Source organism: Agelaius phoeniceus, chromosome 5, assembly GCF_051311805.1.
Source record: "Agelaius phoeniceus isolate bAgePho1 chromosome 5, bAgePho1.hap1, whole genome shotgun sequence".
In the NCBI taxonomy this organism is placed as follows: domain Eukaryota; kingdom Metazoa; phylum Chordata; class Aves; order Passeriformes; family Icteridae; genus Agelaius; species Agelaius phoeniceus.
This window is the reverse complement of record NC_135269.1, coordinates 21,403,998-21,427,780: the sequence shown is the minus strand read 5'-3', so window position 1 is coordinate 21,427,780 and position 23,783 is coordinate 21,403,998. Positions and strand designations below refer to the sequence as shown.

The window sequence follows — 23,783 nt, the reverse complement described above, 5'->3', positions numbered from 1 at the left end:
GTACTAAGATGCTTGTAACCTTCCCCAATATAACTTGGCCTGTCTCCTCACTGCCTTGCCAAAAACCTCAAGGAACACGGATGGGTGCTTAAAAGCTCTCCCTCAACTCACTAGCTGTTAGGATTTGGAACTCTCTCCCATTAACTAAACCTGCTACGTGCAGTCAGTAATCAGCAATAAGCATCCTTGAAGTGTAGGCTGCTGATAATGGTGCCAGTAATTGAACTATTCCACAGCTACATACTTCATTCTTGCACTACTCAGTATGGCCCATACAAAACTCTTCCGAATTTATGTGGCCACATATGGCTGCGACTGCAAACTGGAAAGTTACTTGGCAGTGTAAATTCACTTTATATGATCACTTAAGTTGTGTTAGTCAGCTTTGGTCCTAATGCATAGATGTATCTAATACAACAATGCATCCCACAAAATAACTGGAAAGTGAAAATGGTCTTTGAGCATTAAATAAAAGTTAAAAAAAATACTTGTGAAACATTCATCTATTACAGCTGTGATTTGCATGTATGTGGCTGCAGGGTATTGTGGATTTTTTCAGTTCAGTCTTACATGAAGAAGCTCCAGAACAAACTATTGAAGGTGTGCAGCTTGGGCACTTGGCTTCTGCACTTCGTTGTTAAACATGGAATCTTGTGTCAGTTCACTCCCAGGGAAATACAGGCATTAAATCTATTGTGATCTGCACTGTCCCAGAGCAGAAGGAACAGCCGATAAGGCAGTACTGTATGTGATGGGTGGAATACAGATGAGGTGAGTTTGTTTTCCCACCTGTTGCTTGACACACTGGTGACAACATCAGGTGAACTGAAGAAGGCAGAATGTAGAATGAGCAGTTGCCTGCTCTGCTGTGAGTAAATGGCCCAGATACACAGTCCTTTAATCACTGATAGAGCAGAAAAGCCATCTCCTTTAAATAGTTTAGCCCACATGTCCTGCAATTGATTTATGAACTTGAAGGGTTGGTGAATAGGGTTTTGTAATAGATGACCATTTGATCTGAAAGAGAAATATGGAAAGCTCCATTCTTTGCTATACATATAGATAATATTGCAGCTTTTACTGTTCCCCGAAACAACAGACCACAAATCTGAGTACTAGTGCTGCATTAGGTGATTTCCTATCAGAAATGTTGACATCTGCACACTCAGTCAAAATCAGTAGTCTGATACGGCACAACCAAACTCAAGTAATGCATGGCATAAAGATCACCTATCTCTGGGCATTTGCTGCAGTATGAGGTGAATTACTTCTTAGCCACTTTCATCTGAATTTTGAAGCCAGTTCACTAGGTCAGATATTGACATCATTTAGACAGACATCACAAAATACTCTGAGTTAGAAGAGACCCACAAGGATCATTGAGTCCAGCTCTTGAGTGAAGGGTCTGTAGAGAGATTGAACCCACGACCTTGGTGTCATTAGCACCATGCTCTAGCCAGCTGAGCTAATGGGCAAGGGCTATGAGACTTAAGCAGGAAAATAAAGTTTAATTCTTTAATTATGATTGTAGCATAGTTGGTTCTCGGGGCTGTGCCTGTGTGCAACCCTAGTGCACTCAAATTCCCTCAGTGGTCCAGGAGCTCCCAGGCTTGTTCTCTGCACAGATGAGATAAAGGACTGGTTTGAGACAGCAGCCCAAGTTGAAGCTAGGTGATTGATGGAACTGCTGGCACAAGAAGTATTTGACAGCTTGTTACAGGAGTGGTCCTGGTGGGAATTTCAGACAGTTGTTGAGATTCCCCAGGCAGACCCTGCTGTGGCTAGACCAATTTGTATGCTTAAGCATGTCGATTAACATCCTGGGCAAAGAATCTGGCTGTCTCAGATATTCACAGACAGTTCCTGCTGCAAAGTTAATCAATTGTACAAGAGTAAGACAATCAATCGGAACAGTTCCTGCATGCGTAGAAATGATCATGTAGGACAGTCTATTGTACATACTTTAGATAGTTGGGAAATGTTTTGAACATAGGTTAAGGTACTCTATAGTCACACATAATACATATCTTGCAGTGGTCAGGTAGGACCATGGGTCAGCTGGGTTACAAACATTGTACAGAAACATGTTTTAGGGAGTCTCACTCAATCCAACTAAGATGACCCTGTAAGAACCCTTGCTATGGAGACTCCCTTTACCATCTAGACAGCGAGCAAGTGTCCTGTCTGGCACATTGTATTGTCCATGCAAACATTACTGTAGGTCAAAATCCCAATAATGTTAGTTGTTTTAAAATATGCTCAGTATGTGAATGTCTTTGCAGCAAATTGCACCAAAAACAGCTCAAATGCCATGAAATCTTTGGATACCAGCAGAAGCTCTTCCATTGAGTAATAATAGTGATATGGCTGTATGTATTGCAGTATTGCAATATACCAATTTTGGAAGCACGATCAAACAAATACTTTCAACAGAATGGCAGCTACTACTTTCTGAGCTTGGGAGAGAGGGATTCTGATTGCCAGTTGGGAAGATATGAGAGTGTATTTGATGAACAGATTATTAGCTTGGTGGTTTTCACATCAGTTTAAGAAGGTGACAACGATAGCAATGTTGATAAAGCCTTGAACAATAAAATTGGTCAGCATTCTCCTGCCTTCCATCATCTTCCTAGTAAAGAAGTTCCACTGGATGTTGCAGCCACCTATAACAATCACAGTAATAGTGACTGACCCCTAAACTATCATGGACTGTAAGGATTTGACTGTGTTTGCATTGCACTGCATGCAGATTATATATTGTTAAGGGCAGCACAGGATTGTTTATCTTTTAAGTAGTTCACTGTGTGCCTCAGAGGCAAACACACAAAGTTATAAAGGAGAAGTATGTTACTTCCCTTCATTTCTTTTCCACTTCATATGCAAGATCTAATTGCTATTAATGCAACTCAGAAAGAGAAGCCCAGCATCTGTTTATGTTTACATTCATTCACGCAGCAGTAAGTATTCAGTTAAAGTGTTTCTATGGCACTGAGGTTTTGATCTAAAATTCTCACGTGTCATGGGGGGCTTGCAGTGCTCCTGCATTTCACCAGCCTTTTGTCTTCCTGTAAACTGGCCCTCTGCACATGTCAGTGAAATGATAGACATTGACTGCTGCTGCTTCCTGTCATGTCCCCTTCTCTTTATTTTTTTTAAATATGCAAATCCAAGATACTGGAAAATGAAGTCTCTAATCAAAACATTTTACAGATTTGTATAACTTTTATGACTTATTTTTAGATTTGAATTTCTACTTTATAATTGAGATTTTGTGTATTTGCTAATGGACATGTTGAGTGCTAAAGGCCTGAAGTCTCAGGTGATAAAAGATGCTTGTGGTTGTGACGCAGTGCTGCCATCTTAAGAACAGTCTTTTATCAATAATTTTCAGTAAAGATGACTGGAAATTAACAGACTTGGTTTTTTAAGCCAAGATATTTTCTTTCAGACTGTTTGGGAGGAAATTAGTATCCACCAAGAAACAGATAGCAATTCAAACTCCCCAGCACAGTGGAACCTTTGTGAAGTCTGCCTCCTGTGTTACATTGTGCAGTGCTTCCACTACTATTCGAGAAGAAAGCCTCATGTCTGACTTTGTAAACCCCTTGTACTTTCCTGCTGCTGCTGGTGCTTTGAAAAAACATTGGCGTTCTTTGTTAGTTTTATAATTTAGTTCTAATTGCTGTGGGCCTCTCTGTAGCTCCACCTTTTTCTTGATTCTAGGGAAAAGCAGTACAGTTGTTCTGTTCTGTGTCCACCAGCAAGATGGGGTAGCTGCTCTGTGTAACATATGTGGAGTGAGGACTAAGGAGCCAACTCTCTTCCTCTTAAAATCACCCACATTTGTATCATAGTAGCTGACTGTGACATTTCAACAGCAAGGATTTTTGTTTGGCATTCAGCTTCCTCAACAGTGCTCATTGCAGCAACATGTGCTGCACCGCCAGGGTAGGCAATTTTAGCAGAGAATGAGAAAAGGATGAATAACTTCACATGAGATTTTCCAAAAGTTATTCAATTTGACAGAAATTAAAAAGCATGCCCTGGAAAAGCCTAAAAAAGACACGTCTCAAACTAACTTGGGCAGCTATCGTTTGTTCCATGCATCCCCATTACAGCAGCTGCTTTCTCAGAGCATTATCATCCACCTATGAGAAATGAGAGCATTTTGCTGACCTAACCTTGGATATACAGAAGTTATTTGAACACTTTGATCTGCATGAGGGATGTAGGGTGTATATCCCCTGTACTTGCTGGAGAGAGTTAATGGTCATCCTGTGCTCCAACACAATTTCTTTCTTTGGCATCTGCAGGTAGAAAGCTGGGAAGACATATAATGGCTATAGTTAGATGGTCTTAGCTCTTAATGGCTCTTCACTTGCTCACAGGGACACCTCCCTGTCAAAGGGCATTCAATAACTCACAGAAGAGCAGCAGTGAGTGCTCAAGGCATTCCTAGTGAAGATCAGTATTGATGCGAGCATTTTATCAAAATGTTTAATGAGCCTTGTTTCTAGATTTACAAAGAACTGAAGTAAATGTATTTCCATGTCTGATTGATAAGCTGAAAAATATAGGAGGCTGCAAGGACTCCAAGAATATTCTTGATTCACAACTTGGGAGCTGAAATGGTTAGATTTCCTCATTTGTTAATGATGTTGGCTTATTTGTGGTGTTGGCTTATTTCTGAGAAACAACTGAGATTCAGGGAAGTGTTGGGCAGTAGATCAGATGTGAGCTACTTGCCGTGGAGCAGTTCAGCAGGCAGTGTAGGAACCAAGTCTTCTGAAGGACTGGGGCTGAAATAGTCATTCTTGTGGACAGAAATAATATTCACCTTGTCTGGGCACACATTTTTGTGTGACAAGTTTTCACAGCAGTGAAAATGACAGTCATGCTGTGTGCCTGGCACAGCACAAGCGCATGCTGAAGTCACTCTTCTCATAGGTCTGAAACCATCTCAGTCCAGGTAAGGGTGTACAGGCTGATTTTAGTCTCAATACTTGCTTTAAAGGGGGGATAGGTAATAACATTGTTAATGAAATGCTATTTACATCATCTCTTTTTGAGTCGACTTAGTATGAGAACATTTGGACTTGTAAATTGAGAAATTTTGTTTCTTTTAGTGAAGTTAACACTTTTCAGGTCAGTCTGCCATCCTACAAAGTTTGATTTTTTGAGATACATAGTAAGGTTATTAATGAGATGCCATTGATGTTAGTTTGACTTGAGTCATTTCTCTTAGTAGAGCTACCTCTTTTCCAATCAAATTTTTTAATCCTGTGGAAGTTTCATTCTTTGAGCTTAAGTTGATGGTGTCTAGGTCTCACCCTTTCAGAAAAAAAGATGAAAACTGAGTAGTATTTTGATCCCCTGTTAATTTTCCCATATACTCCTCCATTACTTGAGATTCAACCCCTTTCACAGCTGAATGGATTCCACAGTTTTTAGCTGACACAGATGAAAGCCTTTAAAATAGTTCCATCTGTATTGTTTTAATGAGACATTTGGGACCTGTGTTCACCTGTCTGATCGCAATTTTATCTGATGGTCTTTAGGATGAAACTCCAAGATTACATGGAATTAGGGTGCCACTGGTGGACTTAGCCCTCAGATGTTTCAGGAAGTTGTAAGAGTTACATGCCTGCTACATGGACACTTCATTTAAACACTACTCATGCAAACTCACTGTTATCTGAATTATTTGATGATACTTAACCAGAAGCAGGGCAATTAACTAGACTGATGTCATGAACTTCAGTGTTTCTTGTTTTTGAAGGAGCCCAGCTTTCCCATTGTCTTTATTTTCTTCAGATTGTTTATCTAGTTAATGCTGCATTGTTTGAGAGACAATTTAGCTCTTTCTAAAAAAAAGGAAAAGAATACTTTTTCACCATATCACATTCGCTGCTTTTTGCACTAGGTTATTGTTAGTTTTGCTTGTTCGTAATTGTAATACCTTTTATCCTTTATTATTCTTTTTATTCTGGATGTATTCCTGGAGCATTTTAGTCCCTAGGAGTTTTGAGAGATGGTAATACTTGGCACTGGAGAAAAAAACACTGTTTTATGTAATTTTTATTCCCATGAAGCAATAATTGCTATATAGGAAGTTTTACTCACCTGGCCTCCAACTCTGCAGGGTGGAGGTTGATTTGTTTTCCTGGAAGTTCTTTGCTTTTGGTGAAAAAAAAGAGACATAAGAGTTCTTTATGGGATGTAGCATTTATTCCACTAGTTGGATGTGTGTTCCACCAACTAATGGCCTTTTTTTGGTGCAGCATTTTCAGCTGTTGAAGTTCTACTATTCTTACTCTTTAGGCAGAAACAGTGTAAGTTTAGGTCTGGAGGAAGGTGATTTTACTGGTGAGATGCCCAATAGTAAGTAGGGATTTTCTTCTGAAAAGAAGAATGGATTCTTTTTCTCATAAGCATTTGCTATGTTTTGACTTTGTGTTAAGATATCAGATATCTGGTGGAAGCTGCATTCCCACATCCTTTCCACAAACCACCCTAGGACATCAGGCTGAGAGGGTAGTTGGTCACTGGAACACCTCCCCAGGGTCATGTCGCCAAGCTCATGAACTCCGGTCATGACTCCAAGCCTGACCATGGATGAACCTGTTAGTCATAGGGATTAGTTTTAGGTAGTCTTGTGAGGAGAAGAGAGTTGCACTCAATGATTCTTATGGGTCCCATCTAATTTGATATATTCTATGATTCTTTATTTTGCAACTCTGGCTGTCAAACACTGTTTTGTAAGAATACAAGCTGGATGGGAATCTTTCAGGCTTAAAAGGGTGGGAAGGCAGTCCCTCAACATTCTTGGTGTCTGGTTGGGAATGTTTTTGTGCATGATAACTAGTGTTTTACACCTGCAATCTCCTTTCTCAGGTATTACTTGGTTAGCAATAGTCACTGTAATTTCTGCAACCTTCTTTGATAATCCTTACAAAAGGATTTTTCATTTGGGAGAGAATCCCACTTCAGATAGGTTTTTGTCACTGTGTTGGAGCTTTTGTCTATCCATCAAAACATGTTTATGCAGCATATGCTGTTGCATTTTATCCTGGATAGTGCATCTTGATGACACCTGTTTGTTATCCTGACATCATGCAAAATGCAGGTTGTGTTGCTGGGCTTTCACCCCAAGAGCTGCATGGAAATGTGCTAGAACATGGAATGGCTGCAGCTAGTGTGTATGTACTTGCATAGTTACTGAAGTGGAAAAGCTTCAGTACATCAGACAGTGATAATATTTTCATGGATTAGTATCTTCCCTGATGAATTAGCACAAAGAGCTTGTTGATTGAGTTCACTGGCAATTAAAGCAGGCAATTGATCTTTCTTATCTTTCCATACAGATGAAGCGAGAAGGGCAGCCCTGAGTTTTCACCACTGGGCGAGTTCTGGCCAGATCTACCTGTCAGTCAGCTTTTAGCAGAAAGCTCTGGCTTTCTGCCATTTTATCTACTTCAGCTTGTTTGTCTCTTTTCACTCATTCGCTGACAGGAAGAAAAAATAAAAAGGCTTTATCTTATCTTCTAGGGAAGATTTGTTCTTTTGCCTCTTCTGGAGAGGTGGGGCTGGAGGCTGATGTTTGGCTGGTTCTCACTGACCTCTCTTGGGATGCTAAGACTCTTTGAGGTCCTCCACCCTTGACTGCTGCACTGGAAACAGCTGTGGTTGAGGCCAGGGGCCTCAAAGGAACAAGAAACAAAGATACAGCACTAACTGAGACTGGCCAGACTTTTTCATTCTGCAGTCTCATTTTGCACAACTGAAGAAAGGAAAACAAAGAGAGCATTCAGCATTTTGGAGATAGCAAGAAACAATGAAAAAAATTAGAAAGTCTCAAATGAGAGTAAAGAAAAGGACTCAAATAGAAACTGGCCATTTGAGTTTTATGGGGCTAAATAAAGTGGGAGAAAAGCCAGCTAAATACCTAAGGGGAGGGAGATAGTCCTTAAAGATCCCAGTAGGTGAATTACCTTTTGGTCCTTTCTTTTCTGAAGAAGCTGTGTGGCTGAATGTTTTGTTGCCTAAGTGGCAGAGACCAAAAAAAAAAAACCCACCTACATCAGTTTTAGTTTATGTCTGCGGTTGTATCCGTATAAAACATGGATAAGCTCTTGGCACCCTCATTTAATTTTGTTCTTAAGGATGTTGTTTTGAAGAAGCATCCTTGAATCAGGTTTTTCCCACTTGTCTGCCCTTTGTGTGCATGTGTATATTGATGAGAGATTTGGAAGGAAAATATAAAAAAAGAAAAGAAAAAAAGTCCTCAACATCAGTCAGACTGTGTTATGGACTTTGCTACAGAGATGAAAATTAATTTGCAGTTATTTTCCTTTGCTGTATGCTGATGCTGATTTTGGAGGTTTTGTTTGTTCTGCCTTTTTAATATCTAATCTCCCTTTCCAGTTGTGGCTTGCTCCACGGTTTCTGCATTTGCTCTACATTATCCAGGACCCAGAGGTTCAAATAATCATCCATTTCTATCTCAACCTTTTTGCTCAGTGTTATTTGTATCCAGACTTGTTGCACACATGTGTGGAAGATACCATCTGTTTCTTAAAGTGAAAGATGAGGCAGAATCCTATTAAAGTCACCAGTGCTTCTGTGATGAGCAAGAACAGCCTCAAAGGCCAGCAGAAATAGAAAAATAATTTTAGCAAAGATGTATAAATTCCTTTCTCCTTACAATTGTTTCTTAGAGCAAGTTATTATTTCTTAAAATACTCAGAAACCAGAAATTCTGAATCCAGAAGAGTTACCCAACTTTGCTGTATTTTTGGTTTCCTTGACAACCATTCATATAAATAGTAAGGACTTGTTATGAGGGGGAATATCAGTATAATCAAAACATGTGAATCACACAGGAAAAAACTAAATTCAATGTGGAAGTTACAAGTTATCCAGCAAACATTAATAGAAGAGTCTGGTTTTGTTCAAATAAGGCTCTTCTGTTAATGTTTGCTGGATGCCTGACAAGGATAGAGCAGATGCAGTGATTTTCTGAAGGTAAGATGCAAGGAGATTCCTTTTGGCTTTCCTTCTAAGAAGACTATTGGTGATGACAGCAATCTTCTTCCTCTCAGGATCTATGAGGATTTAGAATTTCTCAATCTAGGTTCTTTCTTTTATTATTATTATTATTATTATTATGGTTATCTGTAAAAAAAAATGTGCTAAAGACAGGCATGAATGTTTACCCAAATTTAAATGGTAACCTACTTTTCCCCTTCCTCAGTGATTCCCAGTTAACCCAGTCTCTGCAACAAGGTGTTGATACCTCTTCCCTGGAAGCAAGAGAGTGAGAAAGGGGATCAGTCACATGTCCCAGCAAAGAGGTTAGATATTGTGAGGTATAGTCAATGTAAAATGGGAAGGATTATCCTGGAACTAATCCTGAGCCGTGCTAGTGCTGCTGGAATTGTGACTCAAGTGTATGGCATATATTCACAGCAGGATGAAATTCTCCCTGTGTGAAAAACAGTGATGAGAAAAACCATGCATAAAGAAAACTTCCTGTCCTCTGCCAGCAAATCAATATTGTTTTTTTACCCCCTCTTTTTATGCTTTATGTTACAAATCACAGAATATGATCATTATTAAAGTGGTGGCAGTATTTTCCTCCAGTTTAGAAGTGACATGAAAGCCCCAGTTCTGTTAGCTTTGTCTTAAATGAAGGCCACATGATTTAAAAACCAATATCTTGCTACTTGTAGTGTTCATAGTAGCAGCAAAGCACTAAGCAAGTAATGAAAAAGCTGTGAAAAACAAGTTGTCAGCTGTGTCTAGAAAGTTATTTATCCAGTCAGAGGAAATAACAATTTTTATTGTTACCTGATTCACACATCAGAATTTCAGGATTGTTCCCCATGCCTAGGATATTTGTAAGGGCTGCCTGAAGCCAGCAGCTACAAAAGACTTTGGCTGGTTTTGCTTCACAGAGATCCCTCCTGCTGGAAGTTCTTTCACAATGTAGATTGCGCTGCTTTTCAGATCAGTGTGAGATACAATTCATCTACAACTTGTGCAGATTTAAAACACTCTGATTTTGCTGTGGCCTGGAAGTTTTGCTCTGTTTGCTTTCTTTTGAGATTTCAAACTTAGTTTATCATGTGACTGATGCAATTTTCAAGGAAGATATTGCCTATATTGAAGTTGTTTAGGAGCAAGTAGATGCCAATTACTTTTGGATATCCATGTTTCCATTGAGTCATTTATTACAAAACCTGATTCACATTTCTCTTTGTTTAAATTAGTCTGTTCTAGATGCTAGGTATTTTTAGTGGTAAAACTTGGCATGAAGGCTCTGGAGAGGCAAAATCTACAGACTGTATTTTCTACTTCCCTCTGCCTTTTCTGTTTTCTTAGTTCTTCTATTTGCTGCTGGCTGTTTGCCCAGCACAGAGAATCTGCAGCCATTAGTCTGGATGGTGATGGAATTGGGTTCTGTTTGATCCCATTTATGAGCCCACCTCTGAGATGGGGAGGAGGCATGCAGGTGGCACCTTGTGCCTCAGGGCTGCTGATTCTCAGCCTGGTGCCTCACCCCAGCCAGCCTTACCTACAGGCCCCTGCAAGGCACTGACCTGGTGGTGCTTTTGTGGAGTCAGCCAAGCAGCACGGGTGTCTTTGCCCTTGAGTGGGCAAGGGGATACTATGTCATAGCTCTGCATTATTTTGATCGATTTTTTTTTTTCCCCAAGCATACCTAGGAAGATGCAGTGAATGTAGTGACAAAATCAATATGGTATTGGAGGTTGCATTTTTTTCAGGGTAAAGTGTTTAAGGATATGCTGCCAGGGAAACATTTTATCAGCCAAAATTCCATCTTAGCATGCTGAGCGAGGGGCACTTCTTGTACCTCAGAGTGTTCTGTGGTGCTATATATTCTGTGGGACAGTGAGGAATTTCATTAAGTAAATGGCAAAAAAATACTATTTAACAGAGAAGGAGGTCTGACAGGAACCTCATGAAGTTCAACAAAAAGTGCAAAATTTTGCATATGGGAACTAACCCCTGTACCATGACATGCTGAGGGTTGCCCTGCTGGAAAGCAGCTTAGTAGAAAAGAATCTGCTGGAAAGCAGCTTAGTAGAAAAGAATCTGGAGGACACCAGGTCAAACAGGAGCCAGGAATTTGCCCTTGCAGCAAGGACAGATACAACATTGACACCAGGTCAAGGGACATGATCCTTTTCCCCTCAGCACTGCTGAGGCCACAGAAGGAGGGCTGGGTCCAGGCTGAGTTCTGGGCACCTCAGCACAAGAGAGACATGAAAATAATGGAGAATCCAGCCAAGGGCTACTAAGATGATGAAGGGATTGAATCACCTCACATGCAAGGGAAGGTGAGAAAGCTGGGACTGTTCATCCAGAGAAGAGAAGGCTTGCAGGGGGATCTTATCATTGTACATAAATACTTGGAGGGAGGGTGTGAAAAGGACAGAGCCAAGCTCTTGTCAGAATGCCCAGAGACAGAACAACGGGCAGTGGGCACAAACTGAGATACAGGGGGAGCCCTCTGAACATCAGGAAACATTATTTTACTGTGAGGGTAACCAAACACTGGCTCAGGGTGCCCAGTGAGATTGTGGAGTCCCTATCCTTGGACATAGTCAAAAGCCATCTGAACATGGCCGCTGGCTCTGGGTGGCCGTGCTTGTCAGGGGGAAGTTGGACCAAATGACTCCCAGAGGTACCTTCAAAGCTTGTTCTGTGATTTTGTGATGCTGTATTGAGTACAACCTATTCATCAGGAAAAGTCAGGATAGAATTTTTTTCTGGTAGGGAAGTAATCAGAAGTCTTTAATGGGGGAAATGCTTTTAGAAGGGAAACTTCTATTTATAGAAAGGAAATGCAGTCTTAAGTTTGTGCAGTTGCTAGCTAAAAGTTTTGAGAGTTTTTTTTAATGGTACTATTATATATCACCTTCCAATCCAAGAAGCATGTAGCAAATCAGGCTATTAGGCTTTCTGTCAACCTCTAGTGCTTCAGAGAAGCTGGTAAACTATAAGAGAAACATTACATACAGTCCTACAGTCCCATATAGCCTTAATTTATCTTTCCTCTGGCTACTGTTTTGATGCTTCACTTTGTGTACATGTAAACATGTATTAAGGTAAGACAGCAAATACATCATTTCTTTTCTTGTGCTTCATCTCACTGCTCTGTTTATCATGATTTTAGTGATGTGGAAAAGAGAAGGGTGAGTGCAGCAAAGTCATATTTGCAACGTGTCTTGGTAATATATATATTATATATATTATATATATTATATATATTATATATAATATAATATATATAATATATATAATATATGTTATATATATTTATATATATGTTATATATATATGAGATGTATATATGTTATATATTTATTTTTATATAAAAATATATATATTCAATATAATGAATTGGACTTTTACCAAATATGAAAGTGTATCCTAATTTGATCTAATTCACAGATGAAAAATCCACCAAAATTTATTAACCAACAATAATACCACCAGTAGCTCCAAAATTTGGCGCAACTCACTGCAGGATGAAAATATATATGGGAGCAGTATTGGTATAGAATTCCCCTGGGTTTATATTCTTCAGTAGGCACCTGCCACCATCTACTGTATGGTGCCAGCTACTGAGCTCAGTGGGTGATTGATCTGACACAATACACAAAATATTGTGTCAGAAGCTCCAAAGTTTTTTGTCCTTCTGTGTTGGTCACTATCATTCTGTTCATGCTGGTACTGTTTTCCAGACTTGTTTCATGCTAAGTGTGTAAGTCCAAGCCTCCATCCCTTTCAAAGAGGCTGAGGTGACCTGTCCTTGTACAGATACTTCACTTACATCTGCAGAGCAGTCAGTATTCACCGGGGAAGCCTGGGCAAGTTGCCCCATCATCTCTTTGTGGGAAAAAAAGAACATATTAAAAAAGTCATGCAGTTCCATAAAGAAGTACAGTGTAAGAGTCAAAGTCTGGCTTGATGTATTTGTGATGACTTGGTACAAGAGTTGTGCTTGGTGATCGTAATGTGTGAGCAATTAGACTCAACTGTTTTAAAAAATGAAAATACCTAAATGCTTGGGAACGTAGCCACTATACAATTTATTCACAGAGAATGAGCCACCATTCTCCCCTTTCTCAGTCAAGGAAACATTTTAAGCTCTATGTATGAGACTTCTCTGTTAAAAATGACACTAATTTAATGAGCATTTATACATTGGTAGCAGCTGTGAGAAAGCTGAGTCAGGCTGTGCACAGCAATTGTGATTTGGTCAGCTTTTCCCAGAGATTCAGCACAATTAGGGAAGAGAACTTGCTGGTGAGGTATACCTGAACATAGAGACTGTTGCTCCCATCTCTCTGGCATTTATCAGGTGATCAGTTACGTGCTGCATGGAGACTCATGGCCTTGTGATTTTTATATTCAAATAATTTAGATATTTTAGTTTGTTTTCAGTCTTCAATTATGAAAATAATAAAGATGATTCTGATGAAGGACCTTTAGTGAGTAGACTATTTCACTTTAAAGAATCAGTGTCAGTACCAGCTAAATGCTTTTCTTTGCTCTTCTCTCATGAACAAAAACACAGATCTTGAGAGCTAGAGATCCAAGGTGTGATGTTTCTGCTGAACTAGGAATTACACAAATGGCAAAGTATGTCACACTGTTTTGTTTCACTCTCTTTTACTAACTCTATTTTTTAATGTTGCTGATGTATCTTCTAGGAATATTTGTTCTCTGAAGCCAGCTCTGATCTAGCTTGTTAGCATATGATTCACAAACATGCCATATATGGGCCATTTTAACTGTGCTAGGCAAACAAAATTGTATTAAAACTTACAGAAAGTATTTAGACAATATTTCGAAAAATATTTTTTTTGACCAGAAGCCACACTCTTCTTGTCAGAAGGCAGAGTCCCTTCGCCCTGCTCCCTGCAAGGTTTTGACATGATACAGAATAACCTCCAGGTTGTGGCCAAAACCGAGATAAGGACTAAGCACTTGCTCCAACACCGTGCCCGTGTATTTCCTCACGCAATGTGGTGAGCCAGAGAATGAGCCTTCACAGCTCTTTTGTAGCGCAAGGAGTTTTCCTTACCGTGAATTTGGAACTGTTACATAATTCTTGAATAGCAAAGCCATGAAGAAATTATGCTGGGGGCTAATTAGGATCTCTGTTTGCATCTTAGTCAACTCTGTATCACAGGAGAGGAAACTGGGGATAAATTGGACTGATTGGGAGTCCAGGCTTCAACATGTCCTCAAATCCAGCACATGCTGGCCAGCTGTGATGGACCATTTGGAACAGGGGCTGCCCCTTTCATTTTAAAAAGTGGTGCCTTCAGACATCAGGATTCAGGATGGCAAGCTTTTGCCTTCTGTGTGCCAGATCAGAAGGAACTGCCAGACATGGGTTTCTTCTCTGTGGTGATACATGGAGAGCAATCCTTTGCTCTCAGGATTCCCAATTTCTAACACCAGATACATGGTGTTAGAAATTGGGAATCCTGAGAGCAAAGAAAACAACTGCACTTTGAAGGTGATTTGCTTTTCCAGCCACCCTTTACCTTCCCTGCTTGTGTCAGGCTATTCATGCAACATATGAACCCCTACCTTATTAAACTTATTTGCATAAGCACAGTGGGTGTTTTTCTGGAGAAATATTTCAGCTAATAAAATGAAGGACATGCCATCCAAAATTAATAACATAGCAATGGGTAAAAGCAAGCTCAAGTCTGTAAATGTCTAACACTTTTAACATGTCAGGTATGACTGGTCTAGCACAAGGATATCAAGTGGCAGATTCAGAACAGTATGGTTTGTAGAAGCAAAGTAGATACTGTTTTGTATAAATTAAATACAACATGATGTGATGGTCCATTCCAAAAGCCACGATGTGGGAAAGCACGGACCACAAATAAGTAGAGTTGTGAGGGTGTGAATTTGAAATTATCTCTATTACACACAGAAGATATTTCTGGGGAGCATTGAGTTTTCAATAAACCAACCAAAACTTCATGCTTCAGTTTGCACTTTCTGGTTTTATTCTATGAGAATCTGCTTTTCCTGCCTTTCCCCTGAAATTCTTTTCTTTCTCCTTAAAGGTTTGTTCTACTTCCCTCTGTCTTTTTAATGAACTTGGTAGTGGGAGAGAGCTCTGCCCTGGTACAGGAATCCTGAGAATACAGAGAAAAGTTGTGTGCCATTTAAAAGGGAATAGAGGAGGTCAGCTTACATCATCAGAGGCCTTGTTACTTTATATTCAAAAAGAAATGTGCTCTAAGCACCTATTATTAGCCTTTCTTCAACCATGCTTCCAACTTCGAAATATAGGAACTCACTCTCTTACAGAAGGTTTTCTCTAAGGATTTTGGGGGAATTTTTTTTTTGTGCAAATGTTATTTCATAGAATAAAATTTACAATGGCAGTGAATAGATATAAGATAGTTAAGTAACAGAATAAATCTCCTCAGTTTTATGAATACACTGAGTTTCTGCCTACTTTCTCCAAAGCGTAACATGCCAGGACAAATCCTGCAATCTGTTTCACTCAAGATTTTGTAGACAAAATACTAATTTAAGTTATTGAGAGCACTACTCCAGGGAAGACATAAAATCTGGGAATTGTAGTGCATGCCTCTTAAAACAAACAAGGAGTTTCAGACAGGGAAATAGGAACTTCTCAAAAACTTCTAATATCCCACTTTAAGCAGAAACTTTTGAAATTTGAGGACTTGAGTCTCACAGAAAGAAAACTAAACACAGCTCATGGAATATCCCAATGTCAAGAGTACAATGCATTATGGAACTTAGCCTCCCAACTTTTATTTTACAAGCTGTACAAATTTATTTTTTTAGCTCTTACTGAAGAAATGAAAATGTTTGAGTTTGTCACATTCAGTACATAAAACCAAAAAGTGTGGTTGACAATTTTCTGTAAATTTCTCTACTTTTGAGCATGTCTGTGGGACCTCAGTAGTTTTAAGTTAAAGATGTAAGGCTTAAGGAAAATTCGCATTTGTAAGAAACAATTTTTTTGCAGTTTTCTGGCCCATTATTTCAAATAATTGGCCTTTTGAAATTCTGACCACCAAATCTATAAAAAATATAAGGAAAATATCATGCTTGTTACTTCTGCATCAGAGAAAATTTTGAGATGACAACTTCTTTTTTGGTTGAAATTAAAGTAATCTATGATACACCTGAAGTTTTAGACTAAAAATGTATTTCAGTTTTATAAGGACACATGGATGTCTCCAAATTAATTCTGCCAGACCAGAAAGGCTCAACTAATTTTAGTTATATTGTGTGAAGGGGTTGCCTGAAAGAGCTTTTTTTCCCCAAGCTTTCAGAAACTAGTGTATTTCAGCACTTCTGAAGTAAATTTAAATACAGGCTTTTAGATGACTTTCCACCTCAGAGATCTTCCACTATGACAAGAAACTAATTTCAGGAAAATTTTCTCTTTCTAATAAAGATTATTTTTTCTTCCTCTTTCCGACTTCCCATTTCCTGTCAAGTCTGAAGTGTCTTGGATCCCCAACAAACACTACTCTGGGATTTACGGGCTGATGAAGTTGGTTCTGACTAAGACTCTACCTTCCAATCTTGAGCGAGTCATTGTCCTCGACACAGACATTACATTTGCCACTGACATTGCTGAGCTATGGGCCGTCTTTCACAAGTTCAAAGGTATTTTAATGATTTTTTTACTGTCCTTATTTGAGGGGCGGGGGGAGAATGATGAGGCAAGCAATACAGTGTGGGTGAAAGGGCTAGCTGAGATTTTGTTAAATGTTTTCACTCTTTCAGTTTTTGGTGTTTGAATGTAATTGTTCTCTTTGTGATCTCTTTTCTCAATGATGTTCTGTATAGATTAATTGACAACACTGATTGTCTATGTAGTTTGGTTTATTGGTCTGATTATTTGGGGCAGGTGAGAGCCTGACAGTACAGTAGATGATAAAGAATTATGAGCGTGCTGTAGTTATGTACTGTTCAATACCTTTTGGAAGAACTTGGGCTTTATTATTTTTTTTAATAATAAAACTTAATTATTACTTTCAATTTAACTGTTCCATGTAGCCACTGAAAATGAATGAAGTTGGGATCATTCTTGAACCAGGGAGGAAGAAGAAGGGAACAGAATAACACATGTGAATAGAAATAATTTGCTGTTTGGTCCTCTTAATAAGTTGATAAAGGGGTCTGGATTCTAAGCACCTAAAATAGCTTTCCCTACCTATTCCCATTTCCCACAGCTCCTTGAAAATGTATGTCAGAGTCAGTCTGAGAAAGGACACTTTTAGAGTAACTCTATAAGGAGATGATTACAAAAAAGTTTGTCACAAAGCAGAGCACTTTCTGGCTAGCACACCACTAAAACCATTTAGTTCTCCCAGGTTCCAGTGTTGCCAGCTGTTCAGAGTCAGAGACATACCCTATTGTTCTCCTCTTGTCCTCAGCATATGTATTGCAGTGCTGGTAAGTGCAGAGACAATCCAGCATCCTGCTTGAAAGGTTTACAACCCTGTAAAAGTGTAGCCTTGATGTGTTTCATCATCTCTCTCAAAATCATCTCAAGCTAAGTCAGCCTAAGCAAATGGGAGTATTTATTGAGAGAAGCCAAAATACAGCACTGCATTAGGAGGGAGCCAGGAAAGAGCACGTTTACTGTACTTATCCCCTGCTGAAATCCACAAGGCCTGCTTTTCTCAGTACCCAGCTCCGGGACAGGACCTGTTATTTTCAGCTCTATGTCAAGGACTGGGTTCTAGTGCTTACTTCTTCATGCATTTGTTTCCATTCCCTTCTGTGGATACACTGATGTCTTTTCAGCAAGCCAGAAGCAGTCACCTTTTTGCTTAATTTAATTATTCGCAAGCTTCTTTTATTAAGGAATATACAATTTTTCCTCCACGTATTGTTCAGACCTCTTCACCAAGCCTTTTCCTCCACTGAACCTTGAGTTTCATGTAAACAAACAAATACCCTGACAACCTTAAGTAATATAAATGTATGCATAGGAAGTATAGCTGGGCTATTGTACTGTCTCACTGTGTGCAGCTGTCCCATTAATAGCCATATTTGACTGACTACAGTGAATAGCATGTCATAGCAGGAAAAGAAATGTGGATAAACAGAACTTGGGGATAGAGGGCTGCATGGTCAAAGAGAGCAAAATCTGAGTTGAGACAATGAGCGATATTGCCTCCTTGCTTATAATTTCTGTCATAACTTTAATGAAGATCCCTTGCTTTTATTACAGGGGGGATAAAACCAAGCATAAAGACTGCTTGTAAAAAGAGGATTATGGAGCAGAGGTAGATGTAAGATTGAAAGAAAATACAGGCAGAAAATATGGAAATATGGAGAAGAATAATTAATGGATGTAAAATGTGTGTGCAAATCAGTTTTCATCGAGCTAGGCAAGAATGTTTGTCTGATCAGAGCTGTAAAAAACTCTAACTTACACATGGAGACAGAATCCCTGCATTGCTGCCCTCTTAACATACATAGCACAGCTCCCAAATAAATGATTTTGTAAGTTGTCCCGTGTTCTTTTCAATTCCGGCTGATCACCTGCTTCTCCACAGTTTTTTAATCTTGGCAATAAATTGGTCAATGTCTACATCTGCTCATCTCCCAGGCACTTGTGCACAAACAACGAGTAGATGAGACAATGCCGTAGCTCCAGGTGTTGAGCTGGGATGGGAGAAGACTTTGGATCCTAAATGCTGTGGAGGAGAGAGGAAGTGTCCAAGCACAGGCTTGTTCTCCAGCCCTTGTCATAGGCTGCAGTTCCATTAGCAAAGGGGACCTCGATGGTGGTGACATCAGAGTTGAGTGTTTAGGGTAAGAATCAGAGGGAGAGCCAACAAAGCAAATACCATGGTGAGAGTCTGTTGTAGGCCACTCACCTGGGATGAGGAGGCAGAAGAAATATTCTGTAAGCAGCTGGGAAGTCTCACAGTTGCTAGCCCTTGTTCTTGTGGTGAGCTTGAGCTTACCAGAGAGGTAAGTTGAACTTACTTAGCAGAGGTCTGCTGGAAATACAACACAGGGGAGAGGAAACAGTCCAGGAAGTTCCTGGAGTGTGTGGAAGATTATTTTCTGACCCAGCTGGTGAGGGAGCCAGCCAGGGGCAGTGGCTGGCTGAATCTGTCAGCAGATCTTGCTAACCAGGGAGGTCCCAGTGTGGTGGAAATGAATAAATGCAATGTCCATTTGCAGAAGGGGCCGGAAGGAGAATCTGGGGAATTAAAGGCCTATTGGCCTGACCTTGGGGCCAGGGAAGATCATGGAACAGGTCACCTTGAGTGCTGTCCTGCAGCATGTGCCAGATAACCAGGGGATTGAGCCCTGTCAGCATGGGTTTGTGAAAGACAGGTCCTGCTTGACGCACCTGAACTCCTTCTGTGACAAAGGTGGCTCTCCTTAGTGGATGAGGGAAAGGCTGTGGGTGTTGTCTACCTAAACTTTAATAAAACCTTTGACACGGTTTCCCACAGCATTCTCACAGAAACTGGCTTCCCATGGCTTAGATGTGTTTTCTGGATAAAAACCTGGCTGGATGGCTGGGCCCAGAGAGTGGTGGTGAATGGAGCTGAACACATTTGTCAGCCAGTCACTGGTGGTGTCTCCCAGGGCTCAGTGTTGGGGCCAGTTTGATTTAATATCTTTGTCAATGATCTGGGTGAGGTGATCGGGTGCACACTTAGTCAACACCAAGTTGAGTGGGAGTGTTGATCTGTTGGAGGGCAGGAAAGCTCTGGACAGGAAGGATCTGGACAGGCTGAATCTATGGGCTAAGGCCAGTTCTGTGAGTTCCAACAAGGCAATGTGCCAGGTCCTGCACTTGGGTCTCAACAGCCCTATGCAGCACTACAGGTTTGGGGCTGAATGGCTGGAAAGCTGCCCAGTGGGAAAGGATCTTTGGGTGCTTGTCAGCAGCAGCTGAACATGAGCCAGTGTGGGCCAAGGTGGCCAAAGAAGGCCAATGGCATCCTGGCCTGTATCAGCAATAGCATGGCCAGCAGGACCAGGGCAGGGATTGTTCCTCTCTTCTCAGCACTGGTGAGGCCACACCTCAAGTCCCATGTTCATTTCTGAGGCCTTCACTGCAAGAATGACATCGAGATGCTGGAGCATGTCCAGAGAAGGGCAGCAGAAAATTTCTTAACAGAAAGGGTTGACAAGCATTGGAACAGATTGCCCAGGAAGTTGTCACCATCCCTGGCTGCATTTCAAAGCTGTGTAGATGTGGCATGTAGGGACAAGGTTTAGTGGAATGGACTTGGTAGTGTTACTTTGATGGTAGGATGTAAAGGTCTTTTTCAACCTAAATGATTGTATTGTTCTATCCTTCAATGGAAATGGAAGGAAGGGCAAGTAATTTGGAGAGATATGATACTCTTTTACTGCTTTGTAAATGTTTGGCTTAATTCTGTGGTGATTCTCATTTTTTCTGAAGTGTCTTTCTATTTCTTCTGCCTGCATTACAAAAGATTGTCTCATGTCATGAGCCCCAAATATTCCTCCAAAGGATATTTTACTAAACTAATGTTTTAATCTCTTCCTTGTTTCTCTCACAGAAGTCCCTGGTAAGTTCGTGAAGATTTCTTGGGGGCAATCTAGAATGTTTGTTGAAATATTACATAAACAGAAGTACAATAAAACTCCTATGAAGGGAAATGCTAGTCTCCAAAGGAACCTCTCATGACACCCAACCTCAGTTAGGAGGGCAGCTTTAGACCCACTGGGTCTCCTTCTAGAGATGCTTCAACAACCAGTTGCTGGCTAGAAGGCACCATTATAAACCTGCCTACACCAGGATGCTTTTTGTGCAAATTAAAGAATTTTTCACATCAGTGCAGGAAAGGCAAGAACTTCTGTCTCCAGGTTGCTGCAACATAACTGATGAGGCAGTCCAGAATAGCCTTTTCCAAATTGCAGCCACACACAGAGGGAAGGTACTAGAGTCTGTGATTCTTTCTGTGCCTGGGAAGACTTTTCTTCCCAGCAAAAACAGTGATAAAGGGAAACCAGTAGCTCAGATTCCTTTTTTTTCGGACACCATGCTTGGAAGAATCTCATATTCAGAACTGTCTTGTAATCTAACCAGGTCTGATTTGCTGTGTAGAAGGGCCTACAGTATGTTTTAAACAGCACCTGCAATACCCAAAGTCCTTGTTCTGCAAAGGTTCTTATTCCAGTTATCTTAAGAGTTGCTGAAAAGATCAGACCCTTACATAGTAATTTAATATTTTAGGTGGTAAAGGTACTACTCCATTCACTCTGTAGATGGAAAAAAGGCAGTAGGATTTCTTTGTAAATTATTGCTCTTCTGCCCTTTCCTGATAAGCACTTTGCATATGCCCTTAGAATAAGTGATCCAGCTGTTCTGTAGCAGAGTACAGAAATTTAAAAATCTCTTCTTTGAAATGGCAACCTTAGGCTTTGGGAGAAATTCACACCTCTCTTTGGTAGCCTGAAACAGTGTCTCAAGCAATGTAACATTTAACAGTTTCTCTTAGGAGCCTGTTGGGGATTGTGTAATTATTAATAGTTTTATATGCAAACTTCAATGTCTATGCATAAATATGTCTTTGGGAACCCATAACTTTCAAGAGGCATATTCAGCTTTTCAGCTGGGGTTTGAGCATTTCTGCTTTAGCCTCATTCTCTAGTGCTCTATAGATAGGTAGAATATTTTCCTTTAGGACTGAGATATACCTCCAAAATATTGACTTCAAAGGTTTGAGTCTGCAGCCAGTCTGGTGAAGATAACCTGTCATGCATGTTTTCTGTGACTTAGTTGACACTGATTATGTCTCCTATTCATCTTTCACTAGATTTTGACAGTTCTAAACTTGAGAAAGTAGCTAGCCTAAGGGCAAAAGTGTGGGACTGTGGATCATAGTGTATTCTTGGATGAAGTGCTGCAGAGTGTTTCAGACAACAAGGATTAGTAACCAATATGTTTTTATTGCAGAAACTGTGGAAACTCTTCTGAGAAAACAAGGAGTCCAAAGCTATGTTCTGTGCCATCAATCTTAAAGTTCTTTTAAAGGCCACACCTGCTAATTGTTTCATTATTCTTACTCACCCAAACTTCTGGTCCTGCAGTGTGGATCCTTTTTTTCCAAGGTTTTGATTTTTAATTTTACTGGGTGTTAAATATGGATTCTCAGGATTGAATTTATTTGCAACCTGACAACAACAGTCATCATAATTATATGTCTTAGAAGTTGCAGTTTCAGTCTGGATCACAGTCTCTGTGTGCTGGGTGCTCTTCGTGTAAGTAGCAAGAGACTCTCTTCCTGCTTTACATTGTCAGGTGACAATTCCTGTGTCTTGTTCCTTTAGGATATTGCTTTGCATGAGTCACAGCTGGGACCCACAAATGAGACCTGAATAATCCCTGTAGAGATCAGTGTTGAGGAGCTCTGTGTTAAATTGAATGCTACATCAAAGGGCGTTATGATATTTCTAAGTACATGTCAAAACTCAGAGGTTTTATTGAACAGTGATGTCTTACTACTACTGCATGTTAGCCTCACAATCCAGCTAGCTGATACAATGAATATTTTAAGTGCTTTTAAACAACAGAGACTGGGTAATAGCCAACTACTGCATTTCAAATAACTCTACTCATAATCACCCAGAGAACATAAGCTACCATTGGTGTTCATCTGTGCAAGTAAGTCTTCCCTGGAAAGCTGACATTCCATTAACCAAGCACACAAGAAGGAGAAATGGCACAATTGACAGGAATAGTGAGATTCACATGTTCATACTTTGCATGAGTAAAAACATGCTATAGAAGCTGTTTGCTTTGTGGCAGGAGCTCAGATAATGATAAAAATCCATACTGACATCATAAATACCAGAAAAGGTCAGCAGCGATTTTGGTGCAGGATCAGGTGCCCAGAGCTGAAGAGGGACTGGCACACAGTCAATCCCAAACTTGAAATTTGCAAACACTCAGCATGTGGGTGCTTTGGCATATTGCTCTGCAGAAAGCCTGAGGTAACAGTCTAGGTTCATATTATTTTTGCAGCTTCTTCAGGAAAAAGCACAAACAAACAAACAAACAAACAAGAAAAAAAAAGAAAAATCATAACCCTCACAAATTTAAGCATCTTGTGTAGGGATTTTAGTAATTATCTCCTACAAGAAGTATTATACATAAGGTTGCAATGTCAAGTGCATGCAGAACTTTTCATTTGTATGTGAATTTAGCATGCCAGAAAGTGAGATGCTGATGGCACTGGTGAGAGGCAGGCAGAGTCAGCAGGTGCTGTATAAATTTCCCTGAATTTGGCTCTATCAGTGATGCCCTGTTTTAATAAACTATACCTGTCATAGCCCTTGACTCTCCTGCAATGATTGTGCTTTTTATAGGTGTGCTGTTCTTGTGATGATGTAAAATACTTGGTTGTTGCCAAGATTAAAATTTAAAATTCATTGACACCTATGGCTCAAGGCAGGATTTGAGCCACAGAATTGATTCTGGGTAGGTTCTGTACTTAAGTCTGTCAGTTTACACTGAGTAAATCATTAAAGCTTCCAGATGATTTTGAGACAGGATATCTGCGGGCTGACACAGTGCTCACGTTAAATCCTGCAGAGATCTTTCTGTTTCTTCTGGTCAGTAAAACAGGCTTTCTTTTCTTACTAATCAAGAGGAAGACATTAGCAGCATGCACCTTAGTATGTATAAAATCCATTGTATGAGTCAGTCTTTTTGTGAAGGAAAC

The 23,783-nt window shown here is 40.0% G+C and overlaps 1 protein-coding gene and 1 long non-coding RNA gene across 2 annotated transcripts in view; both read left to right on the top strand.

The window, feature by feature from the left end:
• Window positions 1-23,783, top strand: part of LOC143694110 (uncharacterized) — a 502,521-nt gene that overhangs the window by 373,473 nt on the left and 105,265 nt on the right. The window lies entirely within an intron of this gene.
• The window catches only part of LARGE1 (LARGE xylosyl- and glucuronyltransferase 1), a 271,689-nt gene that overhangs the window by 150,537 nt on the left and 97,369 nt on the right, over window positions 1-23,783 (top strand). Inside the window, exon 7 of the mRNA XM_077178505.1 lies at window positions 16,542-16,713. Coding sequence (XP_077034620.1) covers window positions 16,542-16,713 — 172 coding nt within the window. The remainder of the gene's footprint in view (window positions 1-16,541; window positions 16,714-23,783) is intronic.